Source organism: Anomaloglossus baeobatrachus, chromosome 2 (genome assembly GCF_048569485.1).
Source record: "Anomaloglossus baeobatrachus isolate aAnoBae1 chromosome 2, aAnoBae1.hap1, whole genome shotgun sequence".
NCBI classification, from domain to species: Eukaryota; Metazoa; Chordata; class Amphibia; order Anura; family Aromobatidae; genus Anomaloglossus; species Anomaloglossus baeobatrachus.
This window is the reverse complement of record NC_134354.1, coordinates 93,153,466-93,167,380: the sequence shown is the minus strand read 5'-3', so window position 1 is coordinate 93,167,380 and position 13,915 is coordinate 93,153,466. Positions and strand designations below refer to the sequence as shown.

At 44.1% G+C, this 13,915-nt stretch overlaps 1 protein-coding gene across 1 annotated transcript; it reads right to left on the bottom strand.

Moving 5' to 3' along the window:
* Window positions 1-8,154: 8,154 nt before the first annotated feature.
* On the bottom strand, window positions 8,155-12,552 carry LOC142283500 (protein kinase C delta type-like). Its single transcript, XM_075333123.1, has 10 exons — window positions 12,388-12,552; window positions 11,473-11,561; window positions 11,152-11,322; window positions 10,846-10,937; window positions 10,654-10,716; window positions 10,362-10,500; window positions 10,062-10,253; window positions 9,820-9,948; window positions 9,539-9,726; window positions 8,155-8,719 (listed from the first exon to the last, which is right to left on the bottom strand). The coding sequence occupies exons 1-10, from the start codon at window positions 12,476-12,478 to the stop codon at window positions 8,689-8,691; spliced, it is 1,185 nt and encodes a 394-aa protein (XP_075189238.1). The 5' UTR covers window positions 12,479-12,552; the 3' UTR covers window positions 8,155-8,688.
* Window positions 12,553-13,915: the final 1,363 nt, after the last annotated feature.

The window sequence follows — 13,915 nt, the reverse complement described above, 5'->3', positions numbered from 1 at the left end:
AAAGAGCTGACACTTTTTCTGCCATCCTAAAATTGTCTGGAATACTAAGTTAGTGTTCCTTTGCTGCCAAGCAAGGTACAACACATGTGCGTTCTACACTCCTTTCTGGAACACAATAATTAACTGAAGGTAGTCCAGCCAATCTTTCACAAAGGTGCAGGCGTGGATATAATGTTGCCTTCATCCAATGGTGGTTCTCTCGATGTCTGACAGCTCAACAATACCATCTGTTTCCACTTCCAAAACAAGTGACGACCTGGCAATCACACTCCCGCTTACGGGTAAAGGGGTGGAAGTTCATCGTGAAAAGCATGTGTGACTGCTGTCCCCACAGTCACAGAAGATGAAGAGCACGCAGAAGCACTTGATGGGGCAGGCGGTGGTTGCACAGCCCCGCTAGGCCGCATTGTAGCACAGTGAAATTCCCTTTGCGACTTATGCTTCATTTTAAGTCTTGTATTTGGTGGGATCGACAGTATGCAGCAAAACCACGCAACATGAAAAGCACTGTTGGGTTCATAAATGATTCTTTCACTTTCCCAAAACAAACAATAAGAACCATGCATTAAATTGAAATAATAGAACAATCTAATCAGTGGCCTACTGCTTGCTAAGCCCTCTGCGTAGCAGCAGTAATTGTTTGTTTGTGCGTGTGTGTTTGTGCGTGTGTGTGTGTGTGTGCGAAGACAACTAACTAGTGGCGCATCACAAGAGCTTCCCAGTTATCTACCTAAACATAGACAAAACACATCACCCACCCTGAATACCCTTGTTAGCTGAAGCCTCACAGATAAGGCAGATGATAACAGTGTGAATGCAAACCACACAGCTCTGCAACACAGTCATGTAAATATTGAAAAGCAACATTCAATGCAAACATGTGTCGCTGTCCCTCTATGATTTAAACTGTACGTGACAATTTGACAGTGCAGAGGCAGCAAGTATGATTGTCTATATAGTCGTCCTACCCAGAACAGATATGTGTTTTCATAATAAAACAAAGTGTTGCGTGCACGCATTACTGTCTGGGCACAGCCTACCGTACCTGGGTAATGTGATGTCCAGTTGCCATAAATACAGACTTTACGCTCCTATCATGGTTAACAGTATAGACAGCACCAGAAGAATGTTATGATGCTGCTCACTGGCGTTACGGCACTCCTCATAAAACTCCAAAATGACTCCCCTCACAATTGAACGAAGTGTTTCTGCGGTTGCTCCTTCCTGTGTGCCGATTTACCCCAGACGCAGCCTAACTCCAGTGTTTCGCCAACTGAGTATGCTCTGCCTGACTGTGTCATTCCTTAGGCAAAGTTTTAATTTTGGGCTACAGCGCATGCTCGTTTGGACTGTGACTGAGTCATTCTGCGACCTGCGGCTCAACACACTTACACAGGGCCCTGGTGCTTGACTCACTCTCGGGAGGCCACTAAAACTAACTGCATCCAACATCAGCCCCAGGTGTCCCCTTACACTGCAGTGGCGGTCCCCACTGACCGCACTACAGAGAGTGGCGTCACGAAAATACATATAAAGAAGCAACCAGACTCTTCCTCCACGTGGAGTCCCTGAAGGTAATGCACCAACACAACACCTGTGGGACTTCACACTGACTGAGAAAAGCCTCTTTGCACAGGTACTTGCACTCCGTGCCGGGTCTAAGTCCTGTGTTGTGCCTAGACAGCATGCTGAAGCAGATAGTCTTTTTTTCAGAAAATGTATTTCATGCTACTGAGCATGCTCAGGCACTTACTGCATCAGAGGTTAGGTCATGTAATGAACTCTTTGGCCCTGCCCCTGATGTGGGGAGCCCATAAAGACCACAGGGCATCAGGTATCCTGATAATTTGGCCAGGCCACTCCCAACAGGCTTGCAGAGGGCCACCCCTATGACTTGTCACCTCATTGTTGTTGGTCAGACGATGACTGTTGAAGTGTTTTGGTTGTGGCAGCCATGAGGTCATCATTCAAGTGGCGGTTCAAAATAGGATGCTAGTTATGCCACTCATGACGTGTCACTCTGCTTTTATCTCCAGGAGGTGCATTGTGGTCCACCCTGGTTTCGGGCGGACCCAGGTTATAAAAGGGGCTGGAGCCAAGAAGAAGGTGCCCAGTCTTCTATTATGCTCCGAAAGAGCACACCTCCATGTGTTGAACCCATTGCGGCTTTAGGCCAGAGGTAGGCAGGGATAGGTCATCGATGCAGGCCGCCACCACAGTTGGTAACGCAGAACGTTTAAGAACAGCTCCTGTCCTACCAGTCCTGCTAGTGCAGCCCAGTGGCATAAACAGGCCTGCTGCTGCTGATGCGCCTGCTGTCCACAGGTGTGTCCCCTACGCAAACGGACTGCGTAACTAATGGCCCCTGTGTTGTTAACAGGGAGTTCCGGGGCTGGGTGGTCGTGTGGACCCTGTCACGCTAACAGGGCTCCAAGTCTCCAGATCCGAGTTGCGTCTAACTCGGTTCAGGCTACTATTTGTTTGAGAGTCAACCTGCTCTGTATCCTCCACCTAACCTTCCAGTTGCCAACCTCTCCTTTTCCATCTCTGAGCACGGTGGACACCGAATGGCGATTGGGATATCTACCTTTCTCTTTCTTTTCTTCTTAATATTTTTGATATAGCTGTAACATAGTATATACCACCTTATCCAAATCTGCCAGTCCCACCATACCAGATGTTCTTTCTTCAGCAAATGTTAATGTTGCTTAACCACCAAACCCACGGACACAAACTTTTTTACCCTTTCCAATACACCTGTTCCCCTTTCCACGAGCATCTGTCCTTTTTCAACTCAGTTTGTATATGACCAAAAATGCAACTCTGCAGAGACACCGTACTCAACGCCGTCTCAGCACAGCAGCCAGCCCTCGGTCCCTCAGATGTGGACAAGTAAGACCATTTCCTCCTATCGATGAAAAAGCTTTGAGATTCACTCTGTGCAGCACTGGTGTTTAGTGGAAAAGCAGATGTAAGATTGCGTACCACCTTCTGCTGATACTCCTGCATACGTGCGTCCCTTTCTATGGTAGGAGTTATTTCGCAAAATTTTGTTTTGTACCGGGGATCTAACAGTGTGGCAACCCAGTAGTCAGCATGACTTGGAATTCGTACAATCCAAGGGTCATGTTCTAGGTAGTGCAGCAAGAAGGCGCTCATGTGTCTTGAGCATCCAGGAGGACCAAGTCCTTGGTGTGTTGGTGGCGGAGAGGTGAGAATCGTGCCTCCTTCCTCTGCCCTCTCCCCACAACCTCGCACAACCAAAATGTAAGCAAGCTCTCACTAATCTGCTGAGTCTTCCATGCCCATCGCCAGTTCATCCACCATTTCTTCCTAGGCTCCTGCACCTTCCTCAACTGTTTTGCTGATACTATGCTCCCTTGATAATCCCTCTCCCCCACCGTACCATGACTGCCGCCAAGGTGCCGTTGACCGTCTGGACCTTGTAGATCTTGTTATCCCTTCCGCATATGACTCCTCCAGTACTTCCTCCCTTCCTCTTGGACCAACACCTGACTCCGAATAATACTTACAGTGTGTTCCATCATGTAGATGACCAAAATTGTCACGCTGAGAATGTCATCGCCAGTGTTAAACATCTGCGTCGACATTTGTAAACTGTGTAGAACGGTGCATATGTCCTTGATCTGACACCACTCCAGCAGCGTGATCTGCACCACCTCTGGATCAAGTTAGCCCAGGGTATACGTCATAACGTATTTCAGCTGGGCTCTGCGGTGCTGCTACAGACGCTGCAACATGTGCAGGTTAAAATTCCTGCGTGTCGGAACATCGCATTTCTGACGTTTAACCGCCAGACCTTAAGACTTCAGGAGCGATAAAAGTTGTTGAGCTACTGGGTGCGAACGATGGAAGTGAGCACATAGTGAGTGTGCCCGCTGTACAAGGCCATGTAGGCCGGGATGTTGTTTTAAAAATTGCTGGAGAATCAGATTAAACACGTGAGCCATACAAGTCACGTGTGTCACATGGGCCTGACGAAGGCACGCTGCCATGTTTGCATCATTGCCGCACACGGCTGTTAAGTCACCACCGTAGTCCGCTACGTCAATTTGTACTCCTGTCGCAAGGTGACAATGTGTTCCTTTCATGCATAGTGCTGATGATGGGAGAGGAGTCAACGCAGCGGCACAGGTGGACACAGGTTATGCTCACCCACTGGGATGCGTTACCTTGACAGATGCAGAACCACAGGCTGAATGCAGGTGGTGGGTATCTCACAGATGAAGTACCATCATTCAGCTACAACCAATGGGAAGACACAACACCCTTTTTTAGGCCCCTCCTGTCTGAAGACCGCTGCCAGACATAGCTATGAACCTCTGGTTACTGTTACCCCCAGTTTAGTTTTATGAGTTTGTGTGCTTGTTACCTGACTACTTTTCCTGCTTGCTGTTTAGGTACCTCGTTGGCCGATTTGCATTTCACCTCTGCTTGTTTTCTGATTAAGTCCTGTCCCTCCCATTCTGTTCCTCTTCCTCAATTAATGTTTTGACCCTGCATGACTACTATTCTCTGGAACTGCAGCTTTCCACAGGTATTGATCAACTTGGGCCATGTGTCATTCAACATCACTGTATAGGGATTAAAGGGTTTCAGGGTTCTGGGGGTCCAGCTTGGTGAGTGGGTTCCCTCTAGCCTATCCTTTACAGCCCATCTGAGTGTGTCGATCCAGGCAGGCATTACACCGTGCCCTCGACAGAAGGACATGTAGGACGGGATAGTGTTTTAAACATTGCTGGAGATTCGGATTCAACACGTGAGCCATACAAGGCACGTGTGTCACATTGCCCTGAAGAAGGGCCGCAGACTGTTTAGCATCATTGTCGCACCCGGCATTCCCTGGCTGCTGGTTGAGTGGAGACAACCATTGATGAAACTCGGTCTCACTCTACAGAGCTAACCGTCCACAACTCCTCAGCGGTGTCTCACATTTCCCCTACATTTCAAAGTAAACATTTGACCGCCTGATGGCCTTGAGCTCTGCTGCCAGCATAGTAAAGAGGTGTGTGGGATTCCTTGGGCACAGTTACAAGGAAGGGTGGCCTGACCACACAGGGTTTGGACTGAGGTGCAGGAACAACACGAGATTGATGAGGCAGAAGCAGTGGAGGAACTTGTACATACAGAGGAAGAATTTAAACACACAACTCGTGGGGACGGAAAGACTTGTACAGCAGACACTTCTCCATCTATCACCATAGTTACCCAGTGCCCAGTCAACGACATGTAACGACCCTGTCCATACTTACTGTTCCAAGTATCTGTGGTTAAATGCACCCTGTCACACACAGAGTTTCTCAAGGAAGCGGTGATGTTGTGTGCGACCTGCTGTGTTAGCACGGGCACCCCTTTCTTGGAGAAGGAGTGGCAAATGGCCATCGGCTCTTGGGGCACAGCAATGGGCATAAGGTCTCGAAAATCCTCGGTGATAAAAGGGTGTAAAGGGTGTTTCTGTAGCCAACAAGTTTGAGATGCCGAAACAAAACCTCTTAGGCATGTCATCCACATCGAAAATCATGTAAAAAACAGCGAGGGGACTCCAACCACAGTCTCCCTCGTTGCCACTAATTGGGCCACACACACCCCACTGGACTGTCATCAGTTGATCCCCCTTTTCAAAATGAAAAAGATGCTTTGCATGAAGCACTCTCAAAAATACGTGTGCCTTTAGCATCCTCTGGCTGACTCAGGGGAAGAAAAGTCCTCTGAGAGCCATGACTTGTTTATCTTGGTTCTTTTAGAAACACAGCGAGGGGACTCCAACCACAGTCTCCCTCGTTTCCACTAATCGGGCCACACACACCCCACTTGACTGGCATCAGTTGATCCCCCTTTTTAAAATGAAAAAGATGCTTTGCATGAAGCACTCTCAAAAATACGCATTCCTTTCGCCTCCCCTGGATGACCCAGGGGAAGAAAAGTCCTCTGAGAGCCATTCCAACATTGTCAGTGGACAGACGCGTGTGCTTATCTGCCAGCAGACCCCCAGCAGCACTGAAGACAGGTTCCGAGAGAAAGCGGGCTGCAGGACACGACAAGATCCCCAAGGCGTACGTGGCAAGCTCAGGCAATTTATCCAGATTGGAAGGCTAAAATGAGCAGGGCTCAAGTTGCACAGTAATGGCATCAATATTTCCTTGCATATACTCATATATCTGTGTCTCCTCCTCTTTTTCCTTGTCCAGCTCTTTTTTTTTCGCATGAGTATATGTCTTTGTCACTTTCCCATGTGTTTGTGTTGTGTTGTGAGTTGTTTGTCACCTTTTGGACACCTTTGAGGGTGTTTTCTAGGTGTTTTTATGTGTTTGTGATTGCCTGCCATTGTTTCCTATGCGGTTCGAGTGGTTCGCTGAACCGGTTCGCCAAACCGAACTCGAACGAGACCTCCGTTCGGCGAACCGAACTCGAGCCGAACCGCGACCGGTTCTCTCATCTCTAATGGTTACCTCTGCTTCAATGGAAACATTGTGCTGAGGGGTATAGGAATTTAAAAATAAATTAGGGGTCTCGATTTACTAAGGCAATCCTAATCATGGTCATTTCTTAGAGAACTTGGGAATTGTCCCTAAAATGAGGAAAACTCATTAGGGCTTCATAACGGGATAGGGTCATTACAGCTGTAAATAAAAGGGTACTGAGGACAGATTTTGTTGCCCAGTAGGAGCAGAGTATGTGGTTTTTGTTGTTGTTTTTTCAATAAATTCATGTTGAGGCTAATACCCCTATTATTTTCTATTTCAGAGACATTGGTGAAACTCCATGAACAGAAATGGAAGGCCATGGGTTTTATGTATTGAAGGGCATAGAAATTGGTTTGCTGGGCGATTAATTGTAGGGATTCTTGGGTGGCAAAAATTTTGAAAAAATCAAAGGAGGTAAAATTAGTGACGTCAACCTTTGTACCATAGGCTGCTGGAAACTGGGGAATTTGCAGGGAAAAGGACTGATCAGGATAGCTCTATGAAAAGGGGACTGCAGAACTTGGCCCTGCCACTGACGTTTCAGCAGTGACGACTGACTCTGCTACCATCGGGCTGTGGGATCCTGTGGAGGAAGCCGAGTTGTCACTGTTTCAAAACAGTTCTGCTTTAGAGGCAAATTCTGTATCTGTCCCGGAACTGCCGTAGCAAAGCAGCGTATACGCCTGCTCCATAGTAAGCATTCTGAGGGCCACTATTGTATTTTATATACTTGCCTAACATTAAAAGAATAAAACCTAAAAGCAAACCTAACACTAGTAAACCTAATCCTAATCTAAGACTGGTATTTTTTTAGTTGTATTTTATTATTTTTCTTTTATTATACTTTTGTTGTGTAAATTTTATAAAACCCAGAACACTAAACCCTAACCCAGCTATTAGTAAAGACAGAAAGAAAAAATCATAAGATAAAAAAAAATAAATAAAAATTAAAATGCAATCTGATTAGGGGGATGACATGGGGAATTGTGTTGGGGTGATGATCTGGGGGTGATGATCAGGAGATTGGGGTAGGGTTCAGTGATTTGATCTTGAACTTGATTCTAACTTCACTGACAGGACAGCACTTGTATCCCTCTTATCTCCCAGAACAACTACAAGGAGAGAAGAGAGAGGCACAGGATCACCGTTATGTAACTGGTCTCGTTCGTGTTCTCCAGGTTCTCTGTTATTCCTGGTAGCTGAAATCCTGGAGATTTTGCAGCTCTGGGGGCACAATTTCCTTATTCTCTATTTCCTGAGTGACCGCCATTTTAATGCACATTGGTGGTTGTTAAGGGGTTAAAGAAACATTAAACCATTGCATCAAACAGGGAACAGTGGCCAGGTCCGTACGCCAGGTAGTCAGTGGAAGTGCTACCTTAGGAAAGAACGACTGAATCTTTCAGAAATCTAGGGACTGAAGGGAGATTTATATTGAGATGTTACTCCCTGGCTGAGATTTTAGTGAAAAAACACAATCATAGGGGAAATGTATTCAAATTATTGGAAGGAAGAGTAAAGCAGTGACCCATAGTGACCAGGAGTTCAGCCCTGATGTGAATAAAAGTTAATACATTACACCCTGTTCTCTTTAAGGGTAAATAGAAAAAATACTTATACATAAGATATAAATTGAAACTATTACTAGCACATGATGGTGAATTGTCCTGTTTATTGCTCGTAAAAGTCCTCTTAGGTTCCTCTATGCCACTAGTGGTTGTAGTAGGAGATCCACCTAGGGCAGAAGATGACAAGTTGCCATTGTTTTTATGTTGTGTTTATCCATCGGCACTCAGGAGAGGAAAAACCCCCTGTGGGGGAAACCTCTAGGGAACCATGGCCTATGGATAACTGTCCTTCCCTGGGGGCACAAGGCAACATGCCATCTAGAAGTTCTGGTCCACGGTCATTTTACTGACTCCTGGTAGGATTTTCATGGTCTTCATCTTCTTCTTGTATTTGGACACTACAGTACACCAGAATGTAGCAACACCCCCAGCCTTCAATAGGAAGGAGTGGATATGGCTGCATGTTACACTGCAGGTCACGGCCCTCAGGACACTCCTAGTGTTGATTGATTAGGAGCAAGGACTGACAAGTAGTCAGGAGTGCACTCTAAGACTCGTTGGCTCTTTCTGGTGCATATCATTTCCATTAGAAGCTCTGCTGGGACATGTCTTCAGAGCTCTTTATTTCCACCATCTTATCCTCCTCCAGATTCTGTGGTAGGCGACCTTCACAAAAAGAGATACTAGGTTAGAAATAACTTTTACATAGTAATGGGACACATGAAATGGGATTATCTTAATGGGAAAACACCTCCAGGTTTGGCCCTATGGGCAATCAGCAAACTGTTAGCAACACTAAAGGGTGGTTTACACGCTGCAACATCACTAGCGATTGCTAGCAAAGTTGCGAGCGTTAGCACCTGCCCCCGTCACTCGTGCGACATTTGTTGATCGCTGGCGTAGGAAAAATTATTGCTACGTCAGCGTCACACGCACATACCTTGGCAGCGACGTCGCTGTGACCGCCGAACAATCCCTCCCTCAAGGGGGACGTGCATTCGGCGTCATAGCGACGTCACTGCGGCGTTACTAAGCGGCTGGCCAATAGAAGCGGAGGGGCGGAGATGAGCGGCACATAACCTACCACCCACCTCCTTCCTTCCGCATTGCTGGTGGATACAGGTAAGGAGTTGTTTATCATTACTGCGGTGTCACACATAGTGATGTGTGATGCCGCAGGAATGACAAACAACCTCGTTACTCACCTGACAACGATATTTGGTGTTTGGACGATCTCTCCAAAACCAACGATTTTAACCACTTTTGCAATCGTTGAAGGTCGCTCGTACGTGTTACACGCTGCGATGTCGCTAACGACGCCGGATGTGTATCACAAACACTGTGACCCCAACGATAAATCATTAGCGATATCGCACCATGTAAAGCACCCTTAAGAGTTTTCCTCACTACACTGTGCTAACTGATTCTCATGGGACAAGATGGGGTTTCATGACCCCTATCCCAGTCCCATTTACAATGACTCACCTGTGATGGGGTGTTTTAGGTCTCCGATTAGGTGTTTTAGCTTTCTGCATCTGCTTTACAACCTTCCATCCATCATCAGCAAATGTGAATCCACAGAAAAGATTTTGATTTTTTTTAGCCATTCGTGGTTTAGTGGCTTCGGAGAAAGAAAGGACATCTTTCATTGCATCTGATGTCATCACTGGTGGCTGTGGACAAAATATTCAAGAATCAGTGTTTATAAAGAAGTCACACAATAGAGATGTACTGCTGTCACCATCTTCTCTGGGTCATATACTTACAGGTGGTAGGTGGAATGGTGGAGATGCTTTGCCGCCCTCTATTTCTGTCCAGTTGATCTCCGTAAAGAATGGATGATCTTTAATGTTGTCCACGAATTTCTGCCGACTCTTTGGTGACTTATCCAAGAGCTGGGAACATACAATTTAGACATTTATTCAGCCTTCAGTCGTTATCCTTTTTTATTGTTGTGTTTTTCATAGTATTCAAAAACTTTATTACTGAGTTGTGCCTTTATACTCACCCCCTTTATGACAGCTTTGACTTGGGGGTCCAGTTCTTTTGGGAAGGCAGGATCATCATTGATCAGTGCCATCTCGATGTTCTCCTCAATTTCATCTTCACTGAATGGATATCTGCCAGTAGCCATCTCATATATCACAACACCTGCAGAGAACCAGTCCACTGCTGTGTTGTATGGCTTCTCTAAAAGAATCTGTGAAGACATAAAGAAGACAATAAGAATATTGACCAGACAGCGGAACACATGGAGATGTCCAGTCTTGTATTGAGATAACTCAGGGACATGTAAATGATTCCTCACCTCAGGAGCCATATATTTAAGCGTCCCGGCCCATCCTGTCGTTTTTGCATTGCCAAAGATGTTCATCACGGCAAGACCAAAATCAGCAATCTTCAAGTGACCATTGTTGTCCAGTAAGATGTTGTCTGATTTTATATCTCTGGTAGAAAAAAAGAGATAATAACATATTTATTATATTAACCGGGCGGAAGACCCCATTGTGGCCTGAGATAAAAAGTGTCTACAGAGGGCATTAGGATGAGGGTATAAGACTATTCATACCAGGTCTACATAGAAGGTGTGCCGTACTTACCTGTGTATAATGCCTCTGCTGTGGAGAAACTGCAGCCCACAGATCAACTCAGCTGCAATAAATCTGATGAGAACAAAATAAATCCATCAAAATCCAATATTTCATCTACTAAACTAAGAGAGTGATAATGACATAAAGCCGAATATCCCTGACAACCATTATCTTCATCTAATATATGACATTCTATCTTACCTGATGGCTGGAATAGGAATAGGGGCATAAGTTGTCATGAAGCCTCTAAGGTCTCCTCCACTGAGATATTCCATGGCGTAGAAAACATAGTCCTGTGTAAAACAGAGGAAATAATGAAATATTGTCGATATGAGGCACTGGTTGCACTGGTTTTAATCAATGTTCTTCTAAGTCACATTCTTTTAACAAATACTATGACTGTGACTATGACTGTGACCTAGAAGAACATTGCACAAAAATTGGCACATAGAGTAGATAAATTTAATACATCGATGACTCAGAAATGTTGGATTATGAGCCTCTTACCTGGGACTGGAAGGTGGCAAAAGCCCGAGAAATGAATGGACTCTTCCTAATCATCTCCAGGACTTGTCGCTCTATCAGGACATCGTCTCTTGAGTCCTTGACTAGGAGCCTCTTCTTCACCATCTTCACTGCCAGTTGTTTTTGGCAGGCCTGATGTGTGGCCAACATGACCTGGAGGATACAGAGAGTTAGAACTGAAGGAAAGGCCTGAGCTGCCATGAGATGTGATGAGAAGATGTGAAGCAGTGATGCTCCTAGAGTCATATTACTGCTCCACATCAGACACATGAGGAAGATGTCACCACAATGTCTAATACTTACTTTACCATATGAGCCCTCTCCAAGGATTTTATGGAAGGTGAAGCTCTCCACTCCCGTCACAATGATGGGAGATTCAGCTGGTGTTATACCTGGTGGGGAAGGGAGAAATAAGATGTGACAGAAAGCCAATATCTGTATGTGAATATAATAGTTCATGCAACACAATCTCCATTTTGTTACATTATCTGACTTCTTACATAAATCTCAACTTTCACTCTTTATTTGATTTGTCTTAATTTTTACTTTTTATTATACATCATAACCTCTGCTCTAATTAAGTTTTTTGGAACAGTGAACCACAGCATTACGCAAAAAGATAACCACTGCAGAACCAAACCAGCAGACTATAATCAAAAAATATATTATAGGGAAGTGTCTTACCATTAACAATAAATTACATGCTTTTTGATATAAATGATGTAATTCATTATTAAAAATGTGATTATATTATATTATGCTATATTGTATTAAGATTGTTTTATCTTTCATGTATTATGATTGGCTTATATTCTATGTCTTGTTAAATACTTATTGGTTATTTTCTAAAACCTGCTCGTACTATAATAAAGGGGGGATAACAGGTTTGGCCCCCAGAGAGACACTTTGATGTACACACCATGTGTCTATGTATTTTGCTTCTCCATCTGACCACTATCCCCAGAGGGAGATGGCATACAGACAATAGGCTATAGGGGGCTTCATAGAAATACCATTTCTGGAGCCCATTGTATTTCTGCAGTAAGAAAATAATAGACCTAGCTAATGCCAAAGTGGCCTCCTACAGATGGGTACAAAAATATAGGGGGGTACCAAAGAGAAACAAGACCGTAATCATAATAAGTGGGTTCCTACGAAAAATCCTGTCATTGACTAAATTTGGGATATTGGGTCTCTGTGTCTTAGATCTGTACTCACCTGAGAGCTGCTCAGTGTCAGTATTGGGGTAAACACTGGGTCCATCCACAGCTTTGTCCCCCATCGCTTTTTCCATTTTTTTCTTTTTCATGATACTCTCTGGTATCGGGCTTCCAGGTCTTTTTGAAGCTTTGATAATGATGCCATCTTTTTCCTTTTTTTTCTTTTTCATGATACTCTCTGGTATTGGGCTTCCAGGTCTTTTTGAAGCTTTGATAATGATGCCATCTTTTTCCTTTTTTTTCTTTTTCATGATACTCTCTGGTATCGGGCTTCCAGGTCTTTTTGAAGCTTTGATAATGATGCCATCTTTTTCCTTTTTTTTCTTTTTCATGATACTCTCTGGTATCGGGCTTCCAGGTCTTTTTGAAGCTTTGATAATGATGCCATCTTTTTCTTTTTTTTTCTTATTCATGATACTCTCTGGTATCGGGCTTCCAGGTCTTTTTGAAGCTTTGATAATGATGACATCTTTTTCCTTTTTTTTCTTTTTCATGATACTCTCTGGTATCGGGCTTCCAGGTATTTTTGAAGCTTTGATCATGTTTTGATTGGTGCCCTCTTGTTCACCCTCTGATGCTTCTATTCTCCTCTTTCTTGAGACCTTACCAAGTCTCTCTCCCTTTCTCTTCCTATTATTCAGCTCCATAGATGTCGTTTTGGGCTGAGGAAGGTCCTGTCCACCTCTAGGGCGCTCCCGGATGTAGTCTAGAACTGCTCCCATGACAGGCCTTCTGCTTTTCAGTCAAATATTTTATATCAAACCAAAATTTGCCAAGCGCAAGAAAAATTGCTCTCACCCACTAAGTGATGAAAACAACTGGATAATATTCAGGCTGCAGAGACATTTCATTGATTCCGTGACATCACAAAGGCAATTGTGACATCATCATATTCTAATGATCACATGACATGACAGAGGGGCCAAAGCCAAAGGTCAAGTGACATCACAGCGGAACCAAAGCCAAAGGTCAAGTGACATCACAAAGGGACCAAAGCCAAAGTTGAAATGACAGCAACGATGGGCCAGTGACATCATGAGCCTGGCTTATAGGCCTGAGTTTATTAACAGTTGTAAAGTTTCTGTATAATTTCTAAAAAGCTAATGTAATACCAAAATAAAACCTTTTCAATACAAAACCCTTAATTAATATTAATTTATATTTTGACAGCTTTTCTTTTTGCGTTTACACAATTTATCACTTATTTTAAATAACGTAAAATATTGATAAGAATGGATATGTTAAAAATGTATATTTATTTAAAAAGTTACCGTATTTATTTTGGGTCAGTTTTGATAAATGATGTCCATTTTTACAGGTATTTGCCATAGAGACCTTATACTTCAGAACATTCGTATTCAGATTAGATATTCTTCAGTGAGCAAAATAGCCTGGACTCTACACTGATATAAAAAGTCTACACACCCCCATTAAATGCCAGGTTTTTATCAAGTAAAACAATCATACCAAGAAGACTCATTTAAGAACAGTTTTCCCATTTTAATGTCATCAAGAATCTGAACAAA